Source organism: Acartia tonsa, chromosome 6 (assembly GCF_053477335.1).
Source record: "Acartia tonsa isolate MP-2025a chromosome 6, ASM5347733v1, whole genome shotgun sequence".
Taxonomy (NCBI): domain Eukaryota; kingdom Metazoa; phylum Arthropoda; class Copepoda; order Calanoida; family Acartiidae; genus Acartia; species Acartia tonsa.
The window spans coordinates 40,365,684-40,383,977 of record NC_137265.1 but is presented as its reverse complement, the minus strand read 5'-3'; the positions used below and the strand labels follow the sequence as shown (position 1 = coordinate 40,383,977).

At 34.1% G+C, this 18,294-nt stretch overlaps 1 protein-coding gene across 1 annotated transcript; it reads right to left on the bottom strand.

Moving 5' to 3' along the window:
- Window positions 1-5,596: 5,596 nt before the first annotated feature.
- LOC145322656 (uncharacterized) lies at window positions 5,597-9,244 on the bottom strand. The gene is made up of 7 exons (XM_080164834.1): window positions 9,117-9,244; window positions 7,828-8,766; window positions 7,492-7,600; window positions 7,196-7,317; window positions 6,778-6,891; window positions 6,432-6,516; window positions 5,597-6,167 (listed from the first exon to the last, which is right to left on the bottom strand). The coding sequence occupies exons 1-7, from the start codon at window positions 9,176-9,178 to the stop codon at window positions 5,919-5,921; spliced, it is 1,680 nt and encodes a 559-aa protein (XP_080020960.1). The 5' UTR covers window positions 9,179-9,244; the 3' UTR covers window positions 5,597-5,918.
- Window positions 9,245-18,294: the final 9,050 nt, after the last annotated feature.

Sequence of the window (18,294 nt, the reverse complement as noted above, 5' to 3'; positions counted from 1 at the left end):
AGAAGAGTTCAGGGATACAGTGATGGGGCAATGCAAAATTAATGTGAAATTTAAAACCATTTTGTTATATTTGTGAATCTGAGCCTTTAAACCAGTGTTGAAATGTTACAAAATGTCTCCAAAACCCACCATTAATGTTGAACTTTTTACTACTGCATAATTCAAAATCTGTAAAATGTTTCAACCAATGACATGTCTGGAATGAATCTATAATGTTATCCTATTGGCTGTTTTAGAGAGTAAGTCTCTAGATTATCTTCATTTTCTTCGTATAATAGTTGAATACAATTCTCAAAAGATCCCAAAAGCTTGAATCTTTTAAAATGGTGTAGTTATGTGTTATTTGAAATTGTGTATTTTTCTCCCCAAGATATTGAAAATTAGGCAATAAAATAATATTTGCACTATCCCTATCCCCACTAATTACCAAGATATTAAATTAGAGTAGTATGGCCCCATCCCAATATTTCTGAAAAAAGGATTAGATTTTCTAAGAAATGTATATCTATCTACTTTAACATAGATCAAGTGGAATGATTTTTTCTCTTTAACATACATTCTTTCTCTCATTATTTAATTATTATTGTTATATGAATACGATTGTTTTCTTATTATACTGGATTAATTAATAGTTATTTATCGCATCATTTTATACACAGCCTCCGGCCCATCTGGGCTAACAAAACTGGTGTTGATTTTATGATTTTTATTTTAACACTCGTGGAAAATTGTCTGTAATGCGAAGGTATACATGATTTTTCAGTATGGCTGCGAACCGGTCCTAATCCAGTGGATTTTAGTCGGTTTCGAAGCTACACCTGTTAGGTAATAATATTGGAGAAGAAAAGAGTATTTTTAATTTATTTGATGACAAAAAATCTAAAATTTTCTCTAACAAATATAGTTTTATTACAACGTTTCCAGACATTTCTTAATTTTGATAAATTTACTATTATCCGCTGGATTAGAATCGGTTCTCATTCGTACTAAAAAATCATGTATAGCATCGTAATGCAAAAAATGTCTACGAATAATAAAATAAGAACAATAATCTTAATACCAGTTTTATTTTTCATTTTAATATCCGTGTAACGCTGTCTATATAATACGATGCGATAAATTACTAATATGCCCGTCTTAAAATTTTTTAATAATATTTTCATATTGAAATTAAACCTTAGAGAACTAATACAAAAATATTTATGCTTTCAGCATTAAAGAACAAGAATAGAATGAACAGCCAAAGATTATATTTTATTTGCAAATTTACATTGCAGTTCTAGTCAAATCATGTAAATTTGTATGAGTTTTAAAGTCAGTATTAGTTCAATTGATATATGTGATAATTTGAAGAAAATCGCTATGGAGAAAAAAAATAATAAAAGATATATTTTGCTATAAATAAGATTTAAAACAAAATTTAAAAATGTTAAAATGTACCTATAAAAGAAGTTGTATCAACTTTTTTTTTTATAGCTAGCCGGTTCTTTTAGTAAGTAGTAGATGTAAAATTTTTCATAGAATTCAAATATGCAATCGGTTTTTTTGTAGACCTCTTATTTTTTAAGTAATTTAAGTTTTTAAAAAAAATAATTAAGTCGGTTTTAAGGTACTAAAACGCAACAAAATAAAAGAAGAAAATGGTCAGTAAGAACAAAAATAGTAAGATCTTTAATTTGACACCTTACTTTTAAAATTCTGTTGAGTAATTATTGAAAAAATCTATTTTTTTAACCTCGGTATAATAAAAACTTTAGACCTAAATATTTTCTCAAACAGACATAAAAAACATGGGTTCATATATACCATTAGAATCAGAAAAATATTACGAATCCATTGTAAGCAAAATTGAAAAAAATTAAAAAATTACAGAAATGGCCAATTATTTTTTTTGTTCAGACAACACTATTGTCTTCCCTTTTTTACCCCCTCTTTACCCCCTCTTTACCCCCTTCCCATTTTTATACTCAATTGAAGAATTAAGACGTTGCCTGTACAACATAATATGATATTTTCATATAATTCCTTTTATTGTAGTTTATATACTATATTGTAAACTTTTTTTTTCAATTTTGCTTACAATGGATTCGTAATATTTTTCTGATTCTAATGGTATATATGAACCCATATTTTTTTATTTGTGAAATAATAAAATTAAGTTCAAAGTTTTTATTCTCGTGGGTTTAAAAAAATCGATTTTTTCAATAATTACCTGACAGAATTGAAAAAGTAAGGTGTCAAATTAAAGATCTTACTATTTTTGTTCATAATGACCATTTTCTTTCTTTTTTTTGTTGCATTTTAGTACCTTAAAATCGACTTAATTTTTTTTTTTTAAACTTAAATTACTTAAAAAATAAGAGGTCTACAAAAAAACCGATTGCATATCTGAATTCTATGAAAAATTTTACATCTACTACTTACTAAAAGAACCGGCTAGCTATAAAAAAAATAGTTGATACACCTTCTTTGTAAAATAATTAAATGTATAAAAGTTGTTTTATGTTTGAGAACTCTAGTGCCAAAAAAGTTATCTAAAATCAATATGTAGGACGCGACATCTAATAACATAATCGATTTTAAAATCTCAAAATGGAGGGAGGCGTTATTTGACTGTAAATTTTTAAGGTACCCGAAGGTTTAAGAGCATGTGACCAATCTTTTCCACCAATAATTTAAAGTTAAATACAATTGAGATGTTGCATCCTATATTTCTGATGAAATTAAACTTGCTCTTTCATTAGTTTAGAACAAATAAATTAGGGTTGGGCCGGATATCCGGTGTGGCCGGATATCCGGCCGGATACCGGATATTGAAACTATCCGGCCGGATATCCGGCCACACCGGATATCCGAATACCGGATATTGAAACTATCCGGCCCAACCCTAAAATAAATAATTACTAAATGTTAAAGAACTGTGTATTAGTCTGTATAATATATTTATTATAATATTTATATGAATAGTTGAAATAAATGTTGTAGAACTACTTAATTTTTAGTAGTAAAGTTACTCTATAATTCACTTTGTTTGTCTGTCTGTCTGTCAGCCCGTAATGCTATGGGAGAGATGTGATGTTCTCGGCTTCTATTGAAAATATTTTGTCCGTCTGTCTGTCGGTCATGCTTTAAAAGATGTAAACGTTGTTTGTTAAGGTTTCATGATTCTCTTTTAGTTTTTGCATATTCTTTCTCTATTTTTAATTTTAATGAGAAATGAATATCTGCTATTTAACTCACTCTGTCTGTCTGTCCATTCCATAATTTATTTGTGCTTCGCTACTTATCATCCTTGTTAATTTACTATTTTTTAAGTTTGTGTATTTAGTAGCGCTATTAGTTTTTAGTTTATCTCAATCACGACATAAAAGGAAAGTAACTCAGGGATCTAATGGGATAAGATAATGGCCGATAAATTGATGTACATCCCCTATGTTGTTACACAAAATTACCCCTTTTGTAGATTGCAATCAGTAGTTGGTTAAAACGTTAGGATACTTAAATAATAAATAAATCAATAAAAGGACACGTGACATTAACTATAAGATTGGGGGAAATACATTTTTCATAAAACAGGCCTCACCAAGCATGTAATATCTAGCAAAGAAATATAAAATTGTTGTTTAATCAGATCGATGTAATTAATTAGTTTCTGATTAGAAATGTAGAATTTATATTTTTCTATAAATAAATTTTATATATAAGCTATCATAGATACAGGAATATGACAATGGACAATAAAATTAATCTTGACCTCTAATAACCCCTGAGATTTGCTCTGTAGCTAGAGAACTATGTATGAAAGTAAGGTTGTAGATTAGTCTAAATTTTATTGTCCCCCCCCCCTGATAAGTTAGATATTCATAAAAATATTTAGAAGAGAAATTAGATTCATAAAAATTAATCAATCCGATAGAAACATGAACAATTTTTGCGTTAGTAGCGCAGCAACAATAAAAAACACCAAAAATTTTGAAATTAATTAATTTTCTAGGTTTGAAAAAGTAAAGTGTTACATAAACGTCCAAGGTTGGGAGTGAAGGGGTGTTTACCCCCTCAAATCTTTAAAACCCTCATTTTTCCCCACTCAAAAACATAATTACCCCCTTCAATATAAGAAAAAAAATAGATTTGTTTACCATCTTAAAACCTTTGAAGTCCCTCATTTTGCCACCGTCAAAATAAAAAGCTTGGACGTTCCTGAAAATGTTAAAAGTACATTTTCATTTCTGGTATTTACTTTTCTCGTATTCAGTCTTATTTGGTGGATAGGAACCGGTTCTCATCCATACGAAAAAACTATGTCAAGCATCGTATTATATCCAGCTTTCTTCAAATATAGAAATGTACAATCTATATCCGCGGAAAGCGGTTTATAATACGATGAAAGAAATAACTATTCTTATGTTTATTTTAGAAAATTACAACGAATTTGTGATTCGCGGACGGACGGACAGACCTTAATTAAAGATGAGCTTCGCCTTTAAAAATATGATACTAATAATCTTAATAATCTGAAAAAAAGGAGATTAAGGGAAATTAGATTATTATGAAAAACATATTTAATAAATAAATTTAATTAATAAAATTTTCCAATCAAATGGAAAATAATGTTTTTTTGCTCCGGTTTCTTGTTGATAAAAAACAAGATATTTTTTTGACACGTCCGTCTGTCCGTCCGTCTTTTTCGTTAATTTAGGCATATTAGAAATGTCCTATCCAGTTCGAACTTTGCATGGTGATTCCTGATCAAAGTAGTTAGGTACGATTAAGAAAGCGTAGCAAGTCTACAATCATTACCAGAATGTCCGGTTGTCCATTTTACTTTTTTAACAACAAATTTTTATGTGATCTATTTATTCGATTGATATGATTTTTGGAATACTGATTTCTAGGACAACATAGTACAATATTATAAGCAAAGAAACTCTATAATCCAGTCCTAAAAATGTAAGTATGCCCATTAACATTATCCTGTATCAAGCAGTTTTTCAACAAACTTACTTCAATTTTGCTTCGACTCTTATACATTTATGTTCTGATTATTCAGTTCTGACACTATCCAAGTGTTAATGTCCATTTGTCCTGACGTTTGAGAACTTCGCATTTATGGATGTTGTCATCCTTGTTTCTTATGCCTTTTTTATTAGATTATACTAGTTGCTTCGCACCTGGCCTCTAGGGGGGTATGGAATGTGCAAGAAAAATAGCCTAAAACAATCCCGAGACATTTGTACAGCTTATTTGGACCAGCAATTATCGAGATCAAGCTTCAGACTTTATTATAATAGGATTAAGTAGTAAAATTTTTGTTTGTATGATAAGTTTGCTAAACAATGAATCGATCGCTAATAAGCTTTATACTGGTCCCAGGGTGGTTTTAGGGCAATATTATCCACCAAAATAAAAAAAGTAGGGCCATATAGGCCAAGAAGTTCTTTGAATATTACTGATACAGACAAACATCCTGTTACTCTTGTTAGGATTCATAACAAGCTTCTTAAATTAAAGTATATTAACTTTGCTTTCGTGTGTGTATTATACTTCTATTTATTTATTCTTATTTCTATCTAATAAATAAGAAATTATATTTAAATTTTTCTGAATTTTTATTATATTTTATAATTATACTGTAAGTACAATAATTGAATAAACTATTTACAATTATACTTTATCACAGGCATAAAAACACTATAAAAATACCACAATATTTATGACAAAAAAATTTTACAAAACAGTTTTCTACTCTTTTTCTCTTGAAAACACTGAATAAAAAGACTAAATAATAATAAAAATAGAGAAACAAACAGCAAAACCATTCGATAAAATTTTTGTAAACATTTCTTTAGCATTTCAGTGAGAAATACTAAAGAAATAATAATATAAAATAATGTAAAACATGCAGAATTTTGAATCACTTAAATGGCCGCCACTGTCTTAACTTGAACATTGCTCCAGGAATGGGGGAAAGAATCAAACAACTCCTGAACCATCAGGAGAATGGGAAGGAGGGTGAAACTTGAGGAAATAATGAGCTCCTCCAGGAGAAGGTTGTATAGGGGTGGCAGGTCCAGCGGGTCCATGATGACCAGGACGGATAGGACAGCGAGCTCCAGGTCGGTCAGACCGGCTTGAGACATCATCTCAGCGATTGTAATCAGTCCGTGCTGAAATTTAAAAAAATAATTATTAGTTTAGATCTAGCTTACATAAAAATACTTTTTATGGAAGTTTAGATAGGTCCTGGAGCTATTTTTTCTTTCTAGAAAATTTAAGATTACAAGAGGCTAGTAATATATATTTATATAAACTTTTTATGGAAGTTTAGATAGGTCCTGGAAATACTTTCAGCTACATTTTTAGATTACAAGAGGCTATATCTATTTATCTTCTATTGTCTTATCCCTGCAGATCCCTGAGAAAATGTGTACCTGTAGTTCTGGTAAAATATCCAGCTGCTGTGGGTACAGAAATTCTCCCCCGGGGAACAGAAAAGCTGAACAATCAGGACGGTACCTAGAATTTGTTTAAGTATTATTAAATTAGAATTGATAATAGCTGGTGGAAAAAATAGAGAAAAAATATCTATGTTTTGATTTGAAAATAAAGTGAATTTTAGATATACAATTGGGAAATAAAAGATAGGTTAAAAAATGGTTAGAAGAGCCCGACAGGGGTTAACACTATAGGGGTTAGAGATAATTTTTATCAAAGAAGGGGGGGGGGGGCGATGATCCAATGGCGGCTATGCGTGAAAGCACTCGAAAAATTCTTTACCTTGCAATAAATCTGAGAAGTTTAAGCTGTCCCAATCCAGTTGTATTAACATGATGTTTTTGGCTTTCTGTCCAATCAGCATAACCCGGCAACTCGCGGATAAATCCTGCGTATCTGCAAAAAAAATCCGTGTTAAACTCTTGTGCTGGTATTATATTAATAGAATAGTAGATTCTAGAATTAAAATGGTTGAACTTTAACTAAACATTTCTCTACAAACAACTATTTATAAAGCTAGCGAGCTAAAAATCTCAAAATAAGTGGCCGGCATTAGTTTTAAATTTCATGAAAGCTTTGTAATAGTCTTGGGGTGTTTTTAGGTCATTTTTAAAACCCCATGCCCTTCCCTAGAGGCTTGAGTTAAAGCGACAAGTTTTTAATAAAATAGTTGACATGCAAATAAAAAGTTTCAACTTACCTTTGAGAAGATGATTTGCTGAGATCAGCAGAATTTGGAAGTGTATGTTTGACCAGGGCTGAGGAGATATTATTTGCGTGTCCGCGGCCAAGGTATATGGCAGGTACTGTCTCCATGTGGTCCTAAAACAATAATCAATTTTAATGTTGAATTTTAAGATCTCGTTAACCAATAATCTAATTAGAGTTATTTATTTTGTGGAAGGGTTACGGGCTGAGTATTTTGGAAGGTAGTTTTGTCACAAAAAAATGTTTTTTTCGCAGTTCATGAATATAAATAATTGAAGATTAGTTTACCTTGGTTAAAGCAAGAACTTGAGCTGGCAATGATAATTTTTCCTTTGGGGACTTCATTTCTCCCTTCACATAGGCCGGGTTCATTCCAATATCAAGACAACGGCGCCATCTACAAGATAAAAAGCAAATTAGTTTTGATTTGAAATAACAATTATTGATGATAAGCTTAGAGAAAAAAGAAAAAAAAATCAATTTTGAGTTTGACAGCAATAGTATTTTAAGCACATCGAGTAAAAAATTAAAATCATTAGAATTTTTATGACATATTCAGTAAATATTAATTTAAAGACAAGTAGTCTTTGATTCGCATTTAGAGAAAAATATTAAAAACATTACCTGCAAAGTTTACAATGGATCCTGCTTCTGCCAGTCAAATCGCAGTTATCACCACGGCCGCAGACCAACTGCTGAATATCGCGCTGCAACACACGACGACGGAAAAATCCCTTGCACCCTTCGCAGACAGCCGCTCCATAATGGTGACCTGGGCGTGTAGGCTCCTTGCAAACACCGCATGGCGGGCCGCCAGCTTTATCTCCGCTGCCGGGGGTTACTCTCGCCACCCTCTTGGTTGTCTCGCCTCCAGGACTGTTGGAAATTTGTTGGGCTGACAGCCACTCGCCAGAATTATACCTGGATTTTTCGCTAAACAGCATCTGGCTAGCCTGCTGCTGTTCATACCCGTATTCATAGGATAGTTTTGACCGCTTGGGAAGGTTGGGGGAAGCGCCGAGGTCATCCTCTATTTTGCGCTTTGTACCAGCTGATCCTTGCTGTTCCAACAGGGACTTGTAGTGGAATGGGGACAGGTACGGGGAATAAAATGATGGACTCTGGATTGAGTTGAGAAGACTGAAATATGGCGTGGCTGGTACCTCATCCTGCAGACGTTCTTTTTTCACAACGGTCTGGGGAAAATTAATCGCAGCTGCGGCAAATGGTGGTGTGTTTTCATTGCTGCCGCTGGTAGTATGTATCTCGGGTGGTGAACTGCCCAGCGAGTTTTCTGTCGGCGGGGAACTGTGGAGGGATGACTGTTCTGGTGAGGTCTGCAGGTTGCTGCTACTGGATGTCGGGGATATATTCTCTGAAGATGAGGGGGACAGGGACTCGGGTGTGTCCCAGGGACGGAATAGTGTGGGGGGCTGTGCAGCTTGCTGCTTGGGGGTTGGAAGCACGGCCTGGTCGCCACACAGGGGGCTGGTTATCTGTTTGTGGGGCTTTAAGGTGGAAAATGTTGGGGATTCAGGGGTTATAACTCCAAAACATGGTATCCTAAAAAGTAAAATAATATTTGTACAAAATATCTTTCAGAATATAATACGAACAATTTACAACAAGATACGTAATTTTCAAATTACTAATTATGGCTTCTTCAATAAACTTTTAGTTAAACAATAAAAGACGATCTTATAAAGACGGAAGTACAATATGCCCAATATAAAGAGAAGTTACGCTGATTTATAACAAGAAATTGATATTTAATTGGATGAACAATTATCTATAACGCTTATGAAATTCAATAAGAAATAGTTATAAAACTGTAAGAAATACGTAAATGAAATTAATGATTCGATAACTAACTATTTGTTATTTTCACATTTTATTGAAATAAAGAAATGTACCTTTTAAAATCTGGAGTAGTGCCGGTATCTAACAAGAGCGAGGATTTCATTGATAAATCCATGTTAAGTGAATTCAAAATTCAAACTGACACCACCAGACACAAGTCAAAGTTTAAATAAACTTTTCAGGCGGTCAAATTATTGGCCAAGATACGATTTAGATTTTCGTCATTCAGTGAGATTAATGCATCTCGGGTGACTTAAATATTTAATCTGGGGTTGGGTTGCAAACTGGGGGTGGGGAAAAATACGATCAGAATTACGTTGGTTACGTGCCAATGCGGGGTTGACAATAAGGGGAGATGGTTATAAGCGTGTACCTTAAAATAGGCGGAGTCAAGTGGGTGAGTAAAAGGGGTCAATACATAAGAGGGGGCGTTTTAGTGGTTACGAGATGTTAGGGGGTGGGGGGGGGGGGAGAGAAGGCAATTATAAATGCAGAAAGAGTGAAGAATTACCCCTCTGGGGTCAAAGCCATTACCCAATTTCCTTGTCCAAATTTAATACATATGGAGAGGCGAGGGAAACTATCGCGTAATATAGCAACCCATCTTAAAATAAGCAGATATTCTAAAAAGCAAAGCTTTCCTAATTTTATAGTCTAAGTATTAGATAGATATTGTAGAATCTCCTACTGAATTTGATATTTGATGATTCCTGAACAGTAAGGTACAATTTAGAAATCGAAGGAACTCAATAAACATTACCCAAAAATACCGAATGTCCATTTTAAACTTTAGATTTTCCCTCAGATATTTCGTATATTTTTTTTGTAGCGAATCTACTCTATAATTCTTTTTGTCTGTCCGTAAGTCAGTCAGTCAGTCCGTTACGCTATGGGGAAAACGTGAATATCTCGGCTCCTATTAAAGAAGGACAGCTGAAATTTTTAGTAAAGATTCCTATGACATATGCTCATCTAATCTACACATTGTTTTTTTCATCTGTCTGTTCTTAGAGGTGCCAGATCGACTCCTAGATTTTTACTACTGGCTGTTGTCATCCTTGTTTTTATTTCATTATAATTCTTAGAATGATTCCTATAGTGATTAGACACCATGTAGCACGAAAAGCTTCTTACATATACATCATTATTCTTATTTAATATTTTCTTTATTTTTTTTACCATACAAGTGATAAAATAGATTTTTTATATTTTTTTTAAAATAAGACATCTAGGACGAATACATTAAAATATGTCGTATCTAAAATAAAAGGATAATAACATAGGTTGTAAATACGTTTTTCTAAGTATGGCCTCACCATCAATGATTATATTTAGAAAATTTACATATAATTTCGATCAAATTTAGAGCGAAGCCAAAAAAAGTACTTTGATGTTACAAAAAAGACTTTTACGTAAATGTTTTTAATTCGGCAATTATTGTGAAATGTTATTTAGAGCATATGATAGGAGATCAATAACATATTATGAAAGAAATTATCAGCTTTTATTATCAAGCGTAGCATTTCCTTAGGTTAAATTATTAAATCAAACAACAGTTAGCCAACAATTGGAGAAGAAATCATTCTCTTAATAAAATATTTGCTTATTATCGGCGCTACTTTATATATCACACTAGCGGCCATGCCCCTAGAATCTAGAAAACTAGCTTAAAACCATTCAAAGACTTAAATCTGAAAATAAAATAGCCTAGAACCACCACAGGACCTATGTAAAGCTAACCTTAAATAGAGAAACCAATTAGATCAGTAGTTAATGAGATCTTAAGGTTCAAAAACCTTACTACTTATACGGAAAAATTGTCAATAGCTCCGCTGCTATTTGATATAGACGACTGAATTTTAAGTAAGGATTCCTCTAACCCTTTTTGTCCGCCTGTGTGAAAATTGCTTTAAATTTTTGAGCTTCGCAGCCTATGAATGTTGTCATTCGAGTTTTTTTAAAGTTTGGCTGAAATGTATATTAACTTCTTACATATTTTTCTATGACCTATAAGATAAAGACTCTATTTACAGAATTCTTTAAACGTTTTCATTAAATAAAGATATTGTTAAATGTATGTGGTTGAATCATATCTATAATACAAAGTAGCTTGATGTCTGTCCGTCTGTCCGTCTGTCCGTCTGTCCGTCTGTCCGTCTGTCTGTCCGTCTGTCTGTCCGTCTGTCTGTCCGTCTGTCTGTCCGTCTGTCTGTCCGTCTGTCTGTCCGTCTGTCTGTCCGTCTGTCTGTCCGTCTGTCTGTCCGTCTGTCTGTCCGTCTGTCTGTCCGTCTGTCTGTCCGTCTGTCTGTCCGTCTGTCTGTCCGCCTGTCTGTCCGTCTGTCTGTCCGTCTGTCTGTCCGTCTGTCTGTCCGTCTGTCTGTCCGTCTGTCTGTCCGTCTGTCTGTCCGTCTGTCTGTCTGTCTGTCCCATAAGATCTCGGTAACCACTGAACCGATCGGATTCTACTCTTCAGGGAATATACCTACTGGTCCTGTGGTGGTTTTAGGCTATTTTCTTGGGGGGTGGTACACCCCCAACCCCCCCAAAAATAAAAAAAATCCAATCCCCCAATTTTTTTTTTACATTTTTTGTAAAATCTCAGTAACTGCTGATCAAATTGGGCTCTTCCCTTCTGGGAATATACCTACTGGTCCTCTGGTGGTTTTAAGCTATTTTCTTGGGAGGTGGGACACTCCAACCTCCCCAAAAATAAAAAAATCCCCACTTCCAAAAATTTTTTTTCTTTAATTTTTTTAAACAAAAACCAGTAATTGGGGTGGGGGAACCCCACTGCAACATGGGGCAAAACCCCCATAAATCCCCCCCCCAAAAAAAAAATCAAAATATATTTTTTTTAATTTTAATTTTTTTGTATACGGCAAACAACCTGGGTTTAATTTGTACAAATTAAAATTTTTGTGCATAAAGCGCACAACCTGGATTTAAGGGGGGGGGGGGGGCGTAATGACATAAGCTCTTAAACCGTGAGCAAAATGGTCTAAATATTGAGCTAGACCCTTCAAACTTGGTATATAAGCTTAGTCCTATAGGTATTACATCTAAATGGCAAAAAAATCCAAAAATTTTTTTTTTTAGGTTAGGTTAGGTAAGAAAAACCCTGCGGAAATGGGGTTTTTAGGCTTTTTTTGGTCTAATTTGATGTGGAAACTTGCCTTAAATTGTTTTTTCTTAGGGTTTTAACTTAAATACACTGTATCTATTCATATGGACATTATTTAAGATGATTCAGCAAGTCGGGGACCGACCCCAGGGGGCTAGGTGGGTGGCCCGCAGGGGTTAAGTTCATTTTGCCCAATATATTTGTTGTGATACATCAAATTATAGGTTTTTTAGGTCAAGGAACTCAAATTCACAGCTAAAATAAGCATTAGACTAATCTGAAGCTAGCCCCAGCGGGCTAGGTTGGTGGCCCGCAGGGGTTAAGTGCATTTTTTCTAATATATATCTTGTTATATATCAAACTATAGGTTTTTTAGGTCAACAAACTCAAATTCTGAGCGAAAATTAGCATTAGACTGACCTGAAGCTAACCCCCCCCCCCCGGGCTAGGTTGGTAATTAAGGGAAATTATGAAACAACAAAAAAATTACAGTTTTTGTTGAAAAAGTACAGTAAAGTTGAAAATTAAAAACTTAGGTGTCAACATCTAAAAATGGTTTTAGCGCATTTTTCTTATGCTCAAATAATCAACCTTTTGCAAGAATGGCTGCTAAACACTTCAAAGTTGAGATATATAGCTAAAAATGTATACAGATACTATTAGGGACATGTACTAGAACATATCAAAGTTTGAAGGTCATATCTCAACCAGGGAGGGAGTACTGGCCCCCCAAAGTCGACTACAGAAAATCCATTTTTTAAAGTTTTTAATTTTCAACTTTACTGTACTTTTTCAACAAAAACTGTAATTTTTTTTTGTTGTTTCATAATTTCCCTTAAAAAACGAAGAAAATAAGCCATTAATCATTAAATTCTGATAACTATAAGTGGGGTAAAATTGCTTTCAAAAAAGTGCTCATAAAAAAAACACACTGTATATATAGATGTTACTAACTATACCGGCCATAAATAATAGTAAGGTATACCTAGTTGACATATATTTTATTCTTAAAAAAAGATTATTCAAGCAAATAAAGATCAAAGTAAAAAGGTTTCTCGTTTTTACATTAAATACATTTTTAAAAATACATTTAAATATCTTTTCTGCGATAAGAGACAGGCTAATTTATATTTATTTTTTTTCTGCCGTTTTAATTAAACAATTAGGCCTTTATTAAGCACCCTTTTACGTTGGTGGGTGCAATTAGTAATCTTATCAGATAGAGGGAATAGAAAAGAAAGAGGGCCATGCGAAATTAAATTTTGAGTAGGGTCAAATTCATGCATAAAGATTATTTCGGGGGGGGGGGGGGGAGGGGGGGTAGTTAAGCCAGGGAGTTAACCACCATTGATAAGACTTAGATATGTGTTTGAACAAGGATTTTTAAATTATACGCGGGAGAACAAAATTCATGATCGAAAAGTGATTAAGGTCAAAATTATGTAATAACAGTATTTTTGTTTACATTAAGGTTTTTTTTATATATCCATATTTAGTAAATAGGATGTTTATCAGTCTGTATTGTCTGCATAATATTGGTCTAGAATAGTTTGAAGTATGATTTTTTTGGTATTTCCTTATACCGTTTGGCGCGAAGCCCTTTAAGACTAGGGGCGAAATCATCCCTTTCTACTCCAATATGTATCTTGGGTGATGACATAAAAAGGTGGTAAAAAAATGCTTGTTCCCCCTATAACTGAAATCATTCCCTATTATCTATGCTTTAAGCTGTAATTCGGTCCCCAAAGAAAAGGACTCTATAAATGGGTGTTTATTACATCTTCCCAATTCTATAGTTTCCATTTTCTAAGCTCTCTGCAGCTCTTTTTAAGTTGCTAAAGTTAAGAAAGTAAATAAGGGGGTTATCCCTCCCCCCCCCCCAACCCAAGGCCCCTATTTTCTTCAAGCTACACATTGTATGGTGAAATCTTTGTACTTAACAGATTTCAGGGAGGGAAGGGACATTGGCCTTTAAATTTTACTGGTACCCAAAGTTTTAAAAACATGTCCACTCGTACTTTATTAAAATCTTATTGGTTGGTTCAAACTAGGAGTATCCAAACTTTTCAACCAACAATTCTAATCTAAAACTTTGGATAATTTTGTTCATAATCATTGGAGATATATGTCAATTTATCGTCCATTGTCTTATCCCTTTTGAACTCAGGGAGGGGTCAATGACCTGTAATTTTATAAAATCTAATTGGATGGTTCAAACTAGCAATGTCTCAACTTTTCAAACAATAATTTTAATAAAAAGGGGGAAATATTATTTATCATCCTTTGTCTTATCCCTTGAGATCCCTGATAAATTTAGGAGAGTTAGAACTGTTCCCCTAGCATTCCCTTGTCTATGCTCTAAGCTGTGTTATTAAGTTTTTCAAAGCTGCATGAGTAGTTGGTAAAGGGTAAGGAAGGATAAATGGATATCAAACTGGGTACTGGGTAGTTGCTAGGCGCAGGGTTCTTAATGGGCGTAATTTTTTGTCTTATTTTTCGCCTATGAAGGCTCCTTAAGGTGTTTCATTGATTACGCATAAAAATAATACTTGTAAATTTTATTTTATAGAAATACTAGCGGCTTCGCCCCTAGCCTCTAGGGGCTTTGACCCAAGAGGTGATACAAAATTTTTGGGTATAGTCCTTTCCACGACATATCTCCATAAGGAGCGATTCTTCGTATTTTACACAGTAGCTTTTCTCCTATTTCTAGCCCCTGCGGGGGGCTCTAACCCTGCGGGGCCAATTACCTAACCCTGTGGGGCAATCACCTAACACAATATAACCTAACCTAACCTAAAATAACCTATAAAAAGCCATTTAAAAAATACGAAGAATCGCTCCTTATGGAGGGATGTCGTGGAAAGGACTATACCCAAATTTTTTTTGGAGAAATTCGTAAAAGTACCAAGGAAATCTTCAGCAAAAAAAAAATGGGGGGGATTTTTTTTTTTTGGGGGGGGAGGTGTTGGGGGTGTCCCACCCCCCAAGAAAATAGCGTAAAACAACCACAGGACCAGTAGGTATGTTCCCTGAAGAGTAGAATCCAATCGGTTTAGTGGTTACCGAGATCTTAAGGGACGGACAGACAGACAGACGAACGGGCAGACATCTTTCTACTTTGTATTATAGATTACATTATCATAGTTTTATTTTTTTAGGATGTTCTAAATGCTTTTGTCTATTAATTTCTGCGTTGTAATTGTAGAAAACACTCTTGCAGATGTGATAAAACACCTTTAGGTCTCCAATAAATGGTTGCTATGGGTAAAGAGCTCTTTTGAAAGGGGGTTGCTAAAAGGCTTAAAAACTCGTCACCAAATTTATCGCAAAATTATTAGGGGGGGGGGGGGTGATTCAATTTGATAAGAAGGTGGTCGTCAGATAAGTTTGAAACGAATGTGATTTCATGTTCATATTTAAGTAACATGTAGTAAATTTCATCTTTGTCCATAAAAGATAATTTTGTGTAATTCTGCCACAAAAATATGCCTAGGAAACTTTCACCTGAACGAACATCCGTGTCAAAAAATTAAGGAGGGATAAGTCTTTTGGCGTTTTTTTTAACGATTTCTCTTGGGAGGGGGACGTGGAACCCTCTCCTAAAATAGTTATAAACCCGCCTAGGACCTATGAGAAGCTACCATGTAAAGGAGAACCATATCGGTTCAGTTATTATCGAGAGTCTTTGGTATACACAGAAAGACACACACAGATCCTGTTTCTTGCACAAATGTTGTCCTTGTTTTGTATTCATGCATAATAATCCCATCTTTTGTAAAGAAAAATCTATAATCCACAGATACCTAGAAATATAATTAATACAAATTTTATGTCAAAACTACTCTACAATGTACTTTCTGGTGCCAGAACGTCCGTCAGTTCTGTACACTGCCTGTACTATAGGTGTCCTAGTATGAATAAATAATTATTGTATGGTCCTTTCCCACAATATTCTTCCTGAGCACTAAAATTCTCCCCAATTCAAAAAAATTGAAAATATGCAGAAGGGGGTGTTATTTTTTTCTATGTCTAAGCCCGGCGGGGCTACCCAGTACCCAATATAACCTAACCTAACATGATCTAAAATAATAGATAAACAAATGAAAAACTACCCTTTCCACTCTTTTTGGTTAGCCGATTTTAACAATTCAAAAGTTGGGTATAGTCCCTTTCGCGGCAACGCCCCTTAAGGGGCGATTTGTCGTATTTTCAAAATGGCTTTTGATAGGTTAGGTTAGGTTATATTGGGTTAGGTGATTGCCCCGAAGGGTTAGAGCCCCCCGCAGGTGCTAGAATTAGGAGAAAAGCTATTGTGAAAATACGAAGAAACGCTTTTTAAGGGGCGTTGCCACGAAAGGGACTATACCTCAAAATTTTTTATCAAACATATCATATTCAGCTAAATAGCTATATTTAAAAATACAGGGTGCGGCACATAAATCCGGACAAATTCTAATTTTTAAACAAATGAACATAAAATCGTCAATTTTAAAGATTTTATTGAATTTTAAAAACTTGGAAGCAAAATAGGTATATGACTAGTAGATTATTCAACAAAATCGCCGCAAGCCTCAATCACCGCCTCTACCGGCCTCCTCAACCGCCGGCAGGTCCAGGTCAAAATGTACCTGTCCAAGCTGGCGTATTTCTCATTGATAGTGACAATGAGGGAGGTCTTTGTGGTATGGGCACGTCTATTGGTGCATGCTTCAAAATAGCCTCAGGCCCAAAAGTCCATTGAATTAAGATCGGGCTGCTGGGAGGCCACATTTCCTTAGGAACATGAGTAACCGCCAAATTGACAAAATCCATGTTTTTGCTCTCATTTGGGCTAGGATTTAGCTACAGTAGACTTTAAGTACTCAAAATGCGTGTCTCAATGAGCTTAAGACACACAAAAAATTTTAAGTCAAATTTCCGACTCCTTCCCTGTCGGGCTCTGCTGTTTGTGATTTCTTAAGGCTCAAAATCTTGAAAATCGACCTCATTTCGGCTAGTATTGAGCTAAAATGGATTTAAACACGGCAAAATGTGTGTCTCAATGAGCCTAAGACACTACAAAATTTGGGGTCAAGATTCCAACTCCTTCCCTGTCGGACCCTACGTTTTGTGATTTTGCGCATTAAACCACCGGCGCATTTGGAATCTGCCTTGTTGAACATATGCGCGGCCAGCTCGGTGTACACGTCCATCTTCGTCCAAAGATTTTTGTGTGCTAAAAGGTCATTACCTAAGCTTTCTATAGTGGGGTCAAACGTCCTGATTGGTCAAGTAGTTTTGACGCTATGGCCGTTTAAAGAATGTCCGGATTTATGTGCTGCACCCTGTATATAAATTAAAACTTATAATGAACATTTATTAAATTCTTAAAATTATTTTAATTATGTTACTTTTTACATAGTTTGCTCTTTTTTAATTTTGCAAAAAAAATCAATTACCTTGTTATTGTTGCGCTACTTATGAACAATTTACTTGTTTTCAAGCTCCGTAGAAATATAATTACTTGATCGAATTTTATTTTAAAGAATAAAGGATTACTTTACCTATAATTAAATAATATTAGATATTTGGATAATTAACTTATCTGAAGCTAATATAATGAATGTATACTTATTGTCTAAACAAGGATGACAACGTCCACAAAAGCGAAGCTCTAAAATCATAAGGAAGAACAAACAAACAATTTCTCTTGTAGAGTTTCACATCTTAATAAACAGAAAATTAATTTGTAGGTCTATTACAAAACTGTACATGAATAGTAATACAGGCTACAGTAAAAGGACATATTTAATTTTTAGGATTTGATTGTAGAGATGCCTCGTTTATAATATTGTACCTTGTTGTCCTAGACATCATTATTCACAAATAAGATGTATAGAATAATTATACCATACTAAAATTTAAAAGTTAAAATGTTAAAAGACTATATGAATAATCTCTTTATTTTAGCAAAAACAGCACATTGTAGAAATAATCAGACCCCATTATTGGTCAGAACGTGTACACTTGTTGTACTAAAGGGCAGATTTTTTCATTTCATCCATACTAGGTCAACTTAAGGTTAAGAATTTTAAAATTTTGTTTGCTTTAAAATTCAATGAGATATA

Bases quoted from the DNA above. Each gene is read 5' to 3' on its own strand.
- LOC145322656 (XM_080164834.1), bottom strand. From the start codon at position 9,178: ATGGATTTATCAATGAAATCCTCGCTCTTGTTAGATACCGGCACTACT. The intron at 8,767-9,116 runs GTACATTTCTTT...TTTACTTTTTAG, and splicing joins ACTACTCCAGATTTTAAAAG to GATACCATGTTTTGGAGTTA. The intron at 6,892-7,195 runs GTAAGTTGAAAC...TTTTTTTTGCAG, and splicing joins AGCAAATCATCTTCTCAAAG to ATACGCAGGATTTATCCGCG.